The sequence below is a fragment of the Bos taurus genome, chromosome 1, assembly GCF_002263795.3.
Source record: "Bos taurus isolate L1 Dominette 01449 registration number 42190680 breed Hereford chromosome 1, ARS-UCD2.0, whole genome shotgun sequence".
In the NCBI taxonomy this organism is placed as follows: domain Eukaryota; kingdom Metazoa; phylum Chordata; class Mammalia; order Artiodactyla; family Bovidae; genus Bos; species Bos taurus.
The window spans coordinates 73,893,473-73,905,921 of record NC_037328.1 but is presented as its reverse complement, the minus strand read 5'-3'; the positions used below and the strand labels follow the sequence as shown (position 1 = coordinate 73,905,921).

The window sequence follows — 12,449 nt, the reverse complement described above, 5'->3', positions numbered from 1 at the left end:
TCTGCTACTGAGAGGGGTTAGGCAATCTGGCCTTACAAATGTGCAGACCCCCCAAAAAACATGATTTTAGGAACTAGGAAAGACTTGTCTTTAAAAATATTCCTCTAACATACAAAACACAGAGAAGATTTATATGCAGAGATATTCACTACAGTATTATTAGTAGTAGCAGTAGAAAGAAACCTATGTATATAAGAATAAGCTAATCATTAAATATTATATAGTCATTAAAATAATGCTTACCTACTTTTAATAACATCGAAAAAATACATGTAATAATATTAAGTGAAGAGAAACAACATAATTATGCAGTGTGATTTCAAATTTAACTGAAAAAAGGTGAAGCACAAACAAAAAAGTCTGAAATATAAATGCATAAAATAAAAATACTAGTGGTGTTTCCCTTGGGTGATGGCATCATTGTGATTCTTTTTTTATTTTTATATTGTGCACATTTTAATTATTGAATACAATTAAATTAACTTTTGTATAACAAAAATTATTTTATTTTTAATTTTCATTTTATATTGGGGCATAGTTAATTAACAATGCTGTTAGTTTCAGATGTACAGGGAAGTGATTCAGTTATGCATATATATATATACGTTTTCTTTTTCAATTTTTTCCCATTTAAGTTATTAGAGAATACTGAGCAGAGTTCCCTGGTCTATGCAGCAGGTCCTTGTTGGCTATTTATTTTGAGTATACTAGTGTGTGCATGTCAATCCCGAACTTCCACTCTATCCTTCCTCCCCACCTTTCCCCCAGTAACCATAAATTTGTTCTCTAAGTCTGTGAATCTGTTTCTGTTTTGTAAATAAGTAAATATGTTTAAACAAACTTTTTTTTTTCATTAGCTAACATTTCTTTTATTCGTAACCCATTTACATTATTTTTTTAAATTTTATTTTATTTAACTTTACAATATTGTATTGGTTTTGCTATATATCAAAATGAATCTGCCACAGGTATACATGTGTTCCCCATCTTGAACCCTCCTCCCTCCTCCCTCCCCACACCATCCCTCTGGGTCGTCCCTGTGCACCAGCCCCAAGCATCCAGTATCATGCATTGAACCTGGACTGGTGACTCGTTTCATATATGATATTATACATATTTAAAATCAGAAAAATAGCAATAAAGATGGAGCTAAGGATTGTCATACTAATTGAAGTAAGTCAAAGACAAATATTATATGATTTCACTTATACATGGAATCTAAAAAAATAAAACAAATGAACTTATTTACAAAATAGAAACAGAATCACTGACAAAGAGAACAAACTTACCCTTACCAAATGTGAAAGGGAGGATAAATTAGGAGTACAGGATTAACAGATACACATGGCCATATATAAAATAGTTAAATAAAAAGGATTTACTGTATAGTACAGGAAACTATATTCAATATAACAGCCTATAAAGAAAAGAATTGGGGAAAAGATACATATACAGAGAGAGAGAACATAATTACTTTGCTGTACACCTGAGACTAGTACAATATTGCATATCAATTATACTTCAATTTAAATAACTTTTAAAAATAAAAATAAAATTGGAAAAATAAACATATTTTTAAAGTCCTTTTCCTCTTCTTAGATATGTTAAATATCTTCTGAAAAGCTCTATATTTTACATTTACTCAGGCAAAAAATCACAGGGGATCTAACCACTTTAAACTTTATTTGTTCAGTTCAGCTACACTACTATTTATTGGCTAGAAGGGGAATTCCATTTGCCCATTTGTACTTTTTTGTCTAGACCTTCCAATTCCCATTTATTTTACTCCAGGTAATAGTATCCAGTACTCCAATTTTCTTCTGTCAAACCTCCTCCTACCACCCTCTGCTGATGTGCTTCATGTAAAATTGCCTCTGACCCTGACTCTTGGACTGGGAATGTGATTAAAACCATGATATTCTCCTGTCCACACTAATAAGTTTGAAAAGAGGAGATGATCCGATCAGAGCCAATGAGAAAATATGAGTCTTTTTGCTCTTCTATTTTATTGAGAAAAGAGAAAAATTCTATATATTATTGAGAAATAATTTTATTTTTTCCATTGACTTAGTACCTGGAGATATGTAATACTGGAGTTGTTAGAAAACCCCATGCAAAGTCTGAGACTAAAACAAGCAGGACCAAATGAACAAAGATCACTTACTTGAAAGTAGGAAATCCTCTCTGACACAAGCAAAAATGCACTGATGCTGGGTGGATCCTCTACCACTTACCAAGCATGGGTCTACAAAATCACACTCATGCAACTGTGAAGGGAGGAGCAAGAAAATCCCACCTAAGGCCAATGACAGACAGAACTGGCTGCCATGGAAAGGACAAACAAGAATATTGACAAAGCATCATTCCCTGAAGCCCAAATACAAAAGGACTGGCTAGGATCACCCTCTGTGCCCCTACTAGAAGCCTAGCACCAAGCCAAGTAGTAAAAAGCCAAGGAAGCCACACTGGTGGAGGGACAAGAGCATCACCACTTCTGTGAAGCTGGCAGGCATGGATGGCTGGAAACTACAGGGGAATCTGGGTGACCTGATTCCACAGCCTATGCCTCTGTTCACTTCTATGCCTAAAAGATCAGAAAGCTATGACTTTATAAAAGAGACCTGGAGGTTTTGTTTCTCACAAGTTCAAAATGAACACTAAGTGTGAAATAGCAGCTAAACTAGTACACACTACCTTGGGCTTATTTACTAGTTGTAGTGGTGCTGGTGGTGGTGGTAGTGATAGTTATGGTTAGTGACAGCAGTAACCGAGGTGGTAATGGCATCCAGGAAACTATTGGAGTTAGAGTGGGAGTTTGGGAATCAACCTGCGAAGTTTCAAGATCTGTTTTTACTGCTTCTTAGCTTCCAGATCTGGACAAATTATATATTCTCAGTACTTGCTTTTGTAAAATTCGGTGTAACAACTTAATTCAGTTAGGAAAGAAGGAAAAAACTTATAATATTTGCACAGTCTTCATCTTATCAGAAACATATTAAGCAACATTGGTGTTCTGTGTAAGATGTAGACATGAAATAAGATGCAGTACCTGCCCATACTAACTCACAATCTGTTGGAGGAGAAAGACAAACACATTATTACAAAATATAATAAAACACTCTATTACAAAACCCAGTGAAATTGCTATAGTAAGAGTTCAAACACATTCCAGACAAGGAAGGGACCAACTGTGACCCAGGGACTCCCAGATGGCTTAAAGGAGGAAGTCAGATTTGGGATGAGTTCTGATGGATGGGCAAAACTCTGAAGACCAGATATTAGGGTGAAGACATCTTCCTGGCAAAGAAAGTATATAAAATATTCTGGGAAGAGCAAGAAGGCCATGTTAAGGTGATCAGAGAAAATGGAAAGTAAAAAACTGTCTCTTAGAAGTGACTAAGGGAAAGACCTGCACAGGGTAATGTGGCATCTAAGCTAAGAGATCCTTATCATGCTTGGTGATCAAGCCTGATCTTGAGACTCAAAGTTTCAAAAACCCAGAAATTCAAAATCCTGCAGCCATGGTTCCCCCAAGAAGCTAGCAAATTATGGAAATACTAAGGTGATTATGGTCTCAGCCAGAGCCCTGTGTGCACAACCACTACAAATCAGAAAGTGTCCTGGCCCGAGGGACATAACATTTCTCTGGAAAGCACATTTGGGCCTCCTTCTGCTCTTTATCTTGAAGAGATATCTAGGGCCTAACTGTGTTCATTGTCCATAAGAATAGCCTCAGGCTGAGGACAGATTTGAGGAGGCGATGTTCAACCCAGCCGTGATTTTCAGGCAATTCACCAAGATTTTCATTATGGGCATCTAGAAATACGTGTAGCCCATTTAGGTAGGTGGTCTCACTCTGTCTAGTCTTCATAAGGCTTTGAAACAGACACAAAGCGTTGCAGCTGGCGCCTACGGTGACTTTCCTCTGGACACAATGCCAGATCACCAACTCTTCTAAAGCCCAAGTCCCTGTGCTCTGTGTCTTCTGTGGGCCTGAGGAAGCTGTAGATTCAGCCTTGGTTAATTATTTACTGATAGTTTTACTCTTGATTCCTTTATTCATGAGTAATTCATAAAGCAACTGCCATAAATTTCCAGTTCCCACTTACTGTAACGTCTCCAGAAAAGTCCTTCTTTTCATGACTAAAAACAATTCACAGTACTTTTAAAAACTCAAGAATATCACTTAAATTTCTTAAGACATTTCACAGAGATTTTATCCACTTGTTTTAAAACTTTTTAAACCATATTTTTATGTGTGTTGGAAAGGACCCCAAGAAACCATCTGCATTGGTCCCTGGCTCAAATCAGTAAAGTATTATTATCTCCATCTTGTAAATGAAGTGACATCAAAGAGAGGTGCCCATGATCTACTTTAATAATGACAGAGCCAATACCACGGTGCTGGTCTCCAGATTCCTAATGTGGTGTTTCTTTAAACTATGCCCTGCTGTTTTGCAACCATTAGCAACTAAAGTAGTGTGTCCAAAATTAAACAAAACCAGAGGCAGTAAGCTACATGTTTAAAGCAGGAACCCAGGCTATAGCCTTCTATTTCCTGAGCCAGATGAACCTAGACATGTCATTTAATTTCTCTGTGCCTGTTTCTTCATTTGTAGAAGAGAGATGCTCATTCCTCCTAGGGTGTTGAGAGGGTTAAAGAAGTCATGACCTTGTAAGGTTCCCAGTCCAGATCAAACACCATGTAAGTATTTGCTACAGCTATTGTCATCCTCACTCCCAACCTGTTCCTATTTTTCCCTGTGGGATTAAGTGATAGCACCATCTTTCTCCCATTGGAAAAGTAGGAACTTTAAAGTCTTCCTTAGTAACTACTCATCCTGTTTACCCCTTCTCTCTTATCCCATGATCTATGGATCATGAAGTCTTTTTAATTCTAATTTCTAAATATCTCTTAAATCCGTTCTCCACTCAGCATCCTCTTTAACAAGCTATAGTTCCATCCTGAATCTCTTACCTGGACTGTTTCAAACACTCCTTCCTTGACTTTCCTCCTCCAACCAAACTTCCTCACCCCTGATGTAACATCGTTTGGAAAGGAAAATCCTACCATATGAATTCCCTGTTTCAAATTTTCCAGTGGCTTCCCCATTGTGCCCATCAGGCTGATATCACAATAAGTTCAGCTCGATCATCAAAGATTCTAATTTAGTAGGTCTGGAATGGGGACCTATGGATCAATTTTTTTAATGCATTCTCCAACTTTATTCTGGTATTTTTTTTCATGGACCGATGTTTGGGAATCTGTGGAAAAGACAAAATGTACACTCATTAGGATGTCTCATAAAGTCCTTCACAATCTGGCCTTAATCTACCCCTCCAGAGAAAATGAATGCCCTGTTTTCCCTTTGGATTGCTCTTTGACTGAATTGTTCCTTCTTTGTGCTCCCACAGCTCTGTATGCGAAAGTCTCACAACAATACCTATTTCAGCATAATTTCACTACATCTCACCCTTACTTGACCCAATTGTAGGACCAACTTCATGAGCATGTGGCTTGTGCAGTCACAAAAGGCCCTGCTCTTGGAAGGATGCTCTGCTAGAGTCATCCTAAAGTTCATAATAATTGTTGAGCCAAAGGTACCTCATTTTTATTTTGCACTGGGCCCCACAAATTACATACTTGGCCCTGCCCATTCATCTTTGAACTCCTTGAAAACAGAAACTGTTTGCTATTCACTTGAAATCCTCTTTAGTTAGCACAGAGGATGCTTGGCACAGAGGAAGGGTTTGGTAAATATTTGTTGAATTTATACATGAATGGATAAAAGAGTAGAGTAAGGTATCTCATAGGAAAATAATGTAGTATGGCTAATTAACTCCAAAGAATAAGCTTTGTTTATGATTGATAGAGAGAGCAGTCGATTGATAAATTCACAAGATGACTGACAATCCCCAATAAACGACATAAATTTCCCAGGTTTCTCTTTATTCAAACCATCTCATCCTTTGAGCCCTGCTGCCTCCCTGTTCTTCTCAGAATACAAAATTGCAGGTTAAGGGAGCTTGGTCTTGTGCCATCAGCTATGCCCTGAGTGTTTGCGCCAAGCACTGTACTATATTCTGGGGACTGGGGAAAGGGGAGAAGGAGGCCATAGAAAGGTGAACCAAACAGGTCCTTATTATCAAGAAGCCATTAAATCTTCCTCTTCAAGAGTTTCAATCAAAGATGAGTTGACTTCATGGGAGTTCTACAGCAATGAATCAAGAATAAAGACACTAGACTTGGCCAGTGGCCCGGCTTCCTGAACACTTCAGCTGACAAAATGTCTCAGTCTGAACACAATTCCTCCACTATGAGACCGGTGGGTTTGCTAGTTAACATTGGCAACCAACTCGGAGGTGCTCAACGAGCATAATAAATAAGTGGCTATTGAGGTGGGGGAGGTGCTGTTGCTCCCTGGTGTTAGGGAAGAAAGGGCCAACATCAGCTATCAAAGTGAGCCCAATAATTGCTGAGGACAGATGCCCCTGACTCACGCTGAAGGCACCACAGGACTTCCAATGTGGCAAAGACCACACACCACCCTGCTGCCATATTATGTGCCTGTGGCACTAGCTTCTTGCTGCTCCCAATGACTTGGAAGTTCAGAAAGAGTTGCTCTTGCTTTTCCATATTCACTGGGAAAAGTTACCCAGTCTACCAGTCTACTGGAAAATTTATAGTTACCCAGTCTACTGGTTGATATAATATCAGTGATAACAGTAAGATAATCTAGTAAAAATAAATGCTGACAAACATATAGATGTGTGATAACTTTCAAATAAAGGAAATGAAAATATAATACGGCCACAAAATATCACTTTCACATTCCAGATGAGACAAAGGTTAAGACTGATAGTGCTCAACAGTGGCAAGTATGGTAGAGAAAGTAAGCATTCTCAAAAAAGACTGCTAGTCAGAGTATAAACTGGTACAATCACAATCTTAGGGAGGGCAGTTTCATATTAAAATCACGTATCAATCAAAACTTAGAATACACATCCCCTTTAAAGCAGCAGTACCTTTTTCTAGGACTTTTCCCTGAGGAAATGCTCTGATGAATATATAAAAATACACACACAAAATTGTCCGTCACAGCCAAAAAATATTTAGAAATGACCTAAGCGTGCAACATTAGAGATGTATTTGATTTAGTGCAGTCCATCCAAACATAATTTAAACATTAAAATGGCTATATGAAGCTGTAAATATCAAAAGGAAAATATGTCCCTAACATTTTAAGTGTAATGAAATGGCCAGCTTTAAAAAAGAGTATAAGTGGAATGACTCCATTTTTTTTTAATGTATTTATGATAATGTGTATATATTCTTTTAAGAGTAGATTGTGACTGTCTTTTGATTCAGCATGATAATAGTACAAAAAATGGATGATATACAAATATAATATTCTTATTTATTTTATTTTATTTTTAAAAAATATTTATTTATTTGGCTGGGCCAGGTCTTAGTTGTGTCATGCAGGATCTTCAGTATTCACTGTGGCATGTGGGATCTAGTTCCCTGACCAGGGATTAAACCCCTGCCCCTGCCATAGAAGTGTGGAGTCTTAGCTACTCGACCACCAGGGGAATCTCAGTATTCTTATTTTATTCAGGCAGTCTCAGTGAACTCCGGGAGTTGGTGATGGACAGGGAGGCCTGGCATGCTGCGATTCATGGGGTCGCAAAGAGTCGGATACGACTGAGCGACTGAACTGAACTGATCTGATCTGATGGAGGAGGGAGAAAAGTCTTGAAGAAATAATATGTGCTGTAGTGTATGGGTATAAAGTTAACAACCGGTCTTCAGGTGGGGCAGACAGAAGTTCTCTGCAGCACCTTTTGATTTCCATGGCACAAATACACCCAACATTATTAATTTCAAGCTACTAATGTGGCATCACTGAATGCAGAGTTGAGAAGAGATGCACAGTAGCATACCAATATGTTGTATTTCCATGATACAGATACAACAAATAAAAACAATTGCAAGAATATAGATAACATTAAAATGTAGTGAAATGCTAGCAAGTGATAAGTTTTGTATATGCATTTTTTAAAAGTCTGGAAGGAGAGTCACCAATATAATAATATTGATCATGTCTGGTTGGGAAGTTCATGAATCATATTTACTTCATTCTTTATACCGTTTGTATGTCATTGCAACATATTTTACAATAAACATATGTTACCTTTATAATCAGAAAAAATTTTCAAGGCTTTTTTTTCTTTTTTAATTGCTAAAATCCAGGAAGGAAAAAAATCAGGGAACACAATTTTTAAAACAAGTCTCAGACTTCCTTGGTGATCCAGTGGCTAAGTCTCTGAGTTCCCAATCCAAGGGGCCCAGGCTTGATTCCTGGTCAGGGAACCAGGTCCCACAAGTCAGAACTAAAGAGTCCACATGCTGCAGTGAAGATGGAAGATCCTGCATGCCGAAACCAAGACCTAGCACAGCCAAGTAATTAAATAAACAAACAAAAATATTTATTTAAAAAAGTCTCACTGGAATAAAGCACTTCCCCATGAAGGAGTCTGATTTCACTAGAGTGTAACTAAATATGATAGGGAGTAAAGTTTGAATCAATTAAATCATATCTTGGTACAGTCATGGTATAAGGAAATGAGCACTCAGTGTTTCTAAGACCTTTCCAAATATAAATATGTAACATCTGCATTTGAGATCCCAGGCCATCTGATGCTCTCCTTTTACAAATAAGGAAACTGAGTCCTAAGACTGGTGGGTATTTTCCAAATTAAGCACTACAAAGCTGATTATTAATAAAGAAACTCGGCACCTCTCCATTTATAAATGGTTTCTATAACTTGTGAATAAAAGTATATATTCTTCACTTGTCATTTTTTAATGAGAAGAGACGACCTCATTTGGTGAGGAGGGAGGTGGCAGTATGCATTCAACTGGTTAACTGCTGAAGCCCTGACTTTTATCTTTGGATAGACACCAGCTTATGATTCTCCAGAATTTTATATTTCTTCAAACACTTCCACATAAGAACCCTGTGAGACAAGTAAGAAAAGGACTACACCCGTTTTACAGGCACAAAAACAGGCTAGAGCAGGCAAGTGGCTAGCCCAAGGCTAGTGAAAGCCTGATCTCTGGTCCCACTCAGGTGATGTCTGGGAGACCGTCTCCTTTCTGAGGCCTCTCAGAGGCAGTCATTTGGGGAAATCTTCTCTGAAGTTCACTTTTCCCCCTTTTCTGCCTTATCCTCCTAACAAGTGCTTTCTTCCATGGGCTTCTGTCTCAATTTACACTTGAGGATATTAATTTTAGGTCACCTAGAGTGTCTCTTTCAGAGAAGGCAATGGCAACCCACTCCAGTACTCTTGCCTGGAAAATCCCATGGACGGAGGAGCCTGGTAGGCTGCAGTCCATGGGGTGGCTAGCAGTTGGACACGACTGAGCGAGTTCACTCTCACTTTTCACTTTTATGCATTGGAGAAGGAAATGGCAACCCACTCCAGTGTTGTTGCCTGGAGAATCCCAGGGATGGGGGAGCCTGGTGGGCTGCCGTCTATGGGGTCACACAGAGTCGGACACGACTGAAGTGACTTAGCAGCAGCAGCAGCAGAGTGTCTCTTTAGTTTTTAGCTTATTAGTTCTAGAGTGGAAGATAGTCCCAGGCATCATTAGGCCTGGAAATATTCCGTTCTTCTTTATTTGACGTGAAGGCTAAACCCTAGAATGTTATTTTCCCTGGAAACTTGCAGTAATTAGAAAGCCAGAAACTATAAACACTTGGTGTGACACATTTCTAGACAATGTTGATTTGCTAAAAGGAACTAACATTGAGGCCAAAGGAGACAGACTGACTCAGGAAATACAAACCATATATAACAACAGATCCTGGAGAATCTAAGCAGATCAGATGCTCCTAAACTTTGTTCGGTTAAAGGAGGAAGTGTGTTCTCCTATTAAGAGTACCATATCCAGGACTTTCCTGGCTACAGTATTGGTCCAGCCAATACTCTGTGCTTCCACTGTAGGGAGTGCAGGTTTGATCCCTGGTCAGAGCACTCCAGTGTTCTTGCCTGGAGAATCCCAGGGACGGAGGAGCCTGGTAGGCTGCCGTCTATGGGGTCGCACAGAGTCAGACACGACTGAAGCAACTTAGCAGCAGCAGCAGCAGCAGCAGCAGAGAACTAAGACCCCACATGCCTTGCAGTACAACTTAAAAAAGAAAAGGCGTGCTATATCCTCTGCAAAAGCTGAAAAAGGCATCACAGGGTGTAGTGAAAACTAAGTTAGTTAGTGGGCAAAAAAACTATTTTGTAAACTAAAAATCACTTTTAAAATGTGTGGCATACATTATCTTGCTAATTTTTGATGCTTGCTGTTCTGGGTGAAGGGAGCGGGGTGGTGTGTTTAAAATGGACAGTGTCGGACACAGTAATAGGCAGGTGGCCAGGTTTCTCCAGGCTGAGCAGGCTAGAGAGCTCAAGAGTGCATACTAATTGCTGCACCTCCGCCGAGACTGGCGGCTAGATGACTCCTCTCCAGAAAACACAGTGTGCTTTCCACGTCAAAGGCCCTCTCCTAACCGGGCTTTCAGTTGCATGCAAAACTAAGCTGACACCCGAATGTGTTGACTGAGTGATACCATTGTGAAGGTGACCTACTGACAACATTGCTTCAGTAGACTAGGTAGGCTACAAAAGGGAGACTAGTTTCCCTGGAACTAGAAATGTCCCACCAGCAAGTAGATAATTCTTCATGACTCTGGAATGACAAGCTGTGGAAGAGAAGAAATGAGTGTACAGGAAAAGAGTAGTTGTATTTCCAGCTGAGGATTTGAGGGAGAATAAAAAAAAAACCCTTAGAGGGAAGCAGACTTTGCCTTCTTGTGAATAATATTAAAAATGAGGATCAGATTTTCAAGTTAATATAGAGAATTTTCTCAAGTTTCTAAACATAGAGAAAACACTTTGGAGGGAAAGGGATGAATCAGAAAAAGGGATGGATCAAAAACATGGATCAGAAGGTCACTTCTGGTGACATTTGTGTAGGGCCTAAAGGCAATTGTTATTTGGTAGTCAAATCCAAAAGAAGTAAGGAGACAGTTACGAAAGCCATATAAACTTGGGAGACTTTGATTCCCTTATAAATGTTTCAGCTTTCATAGTAGAAGGGATCTACTTTTGAAGTTCCAAAAAATGTTGTTGCTATAGGAACAGGTAAGCAGATTAGACTTGAAAGACCAGTTTAAGGAACAAAGAATTTAATAGTCAGGGCTAAAGCAATTAACCAAGAAAACAATTTTAAGTAAATATCTTTGGGGTTTGTTACTTATATATTTACTCCAGGAAAATAAAAATGCTACTGTAGAATGAGAATTTCACATTTTAACATTTTAATTACACCATTTCTGGCATAAAAGACTATGCTCACACAATTAGCAGAACGGCCTTATTAACAGAAGTACACATTTCTAACTCTCTCTTGATTAGATTGTAATTGAGAAATACAGCTTTAATTTCAGCAAGAGCGTAAGAATCATCTTTGATTTTCCTACAGTTTCTCAGATGGGAACATACCTAAAATAAAAGAGACTGTGAACTCCGGAAAATTTTCTGTAACCAATCTGTATGAAGGGAACAACAAGTAAAATTCTAGAAGTAAAGAGAAACGTACGTAGGCTGATAATTGTTACTATTTTTATATGTTTTCTGCCCAGACATCTTTGTGAACACAGATATGTGAGCAGAGGAGGTCAGGACCCCATTGCCCTCTTACCTCTCTGAAGATGTGCTAGTCCTTCCTATCAGGAAATATGCTGCTCCCAACATCAGGGATTTGCTAAAATTAGTAGGTTTTGGCCAGAACTGGCTATACTGATGAGACTCGAAACAAATCATAAAGTAGCATTGTATTTCTCTCCCTTTCAATTCTACTTCAAAACGTTCTTGATAAAATGAATACAATATTTTTAAGCCTACCAGATTTCTGGTGTCAGAGGTTACATTTATGGGAAAGGAAGGCTTCTTGTGCATTGTCTTTTCTCACATTGTGCCAAAATCAAATCGCACAAGTGTGTGTATGAGCATGTGTTTGTGTGTATGAGTGTATGTAAGCGTGTCAGCGTGTGAGTGTATATATGTGTGAGTGTGTGTGTGTATGTATGTGTGTGTGAGTGAGTGAGTGTTGGAGGCTGGGCAGTGGAAATGGAAAGAGGCGGAATGTGGCAGGAATCTTACCATCTCATTTTCTTCTCCTTCATTGAGCAAAGCGTGCTGGCCCTTCTCAAAGTGGTCCCCCATGGAAAAGCGATTCCACTCCTCCCCGACCTTCCGGAACAGATGCGTCCAGGTTGAGTTTGAACTCGCCCAGCCACCGCCGCTCTCCCTCTCCAGCTGACTGAAAGAGTTAATGCGTTAACAATCCTCCAGGTTAAAACTCGCTCTGGAGCACACACCTTCTCTCAGCA

General features: G+C 39.0%; 1 protein-coding gene across 3 annotated transcripts in view; it reads right to left on the bottom strand.

Moving 5' to 3' along the window:
• The window catches only part of ATP13A4 (ATPase 13A4), a 126,335-nt gene extending 113,909 nt beyond the window's left edge, over nucleotides 1–12,426 (bottom strand). For all 3 annotated transcript variants that reach the window (XM_002684859.7, XM_059888178.1, XM_010801264.4), the window contains exon 1: nucleotides 12,220–12,426. In XM_002684859.7, the coding sequence (XP_002684905.3) occupies nucleotides 12,220–12,282 (63 nt within the window). In that variant the 5' untranslated portion in view covers nucleotides 12,283–12,426. The remainder of the gene's footprint in view (nucleotides 1–12,219) is intronic.
• Between the last annotated feature and the right edge of the window lie 23 nt (nucleotides 12,427–12,449).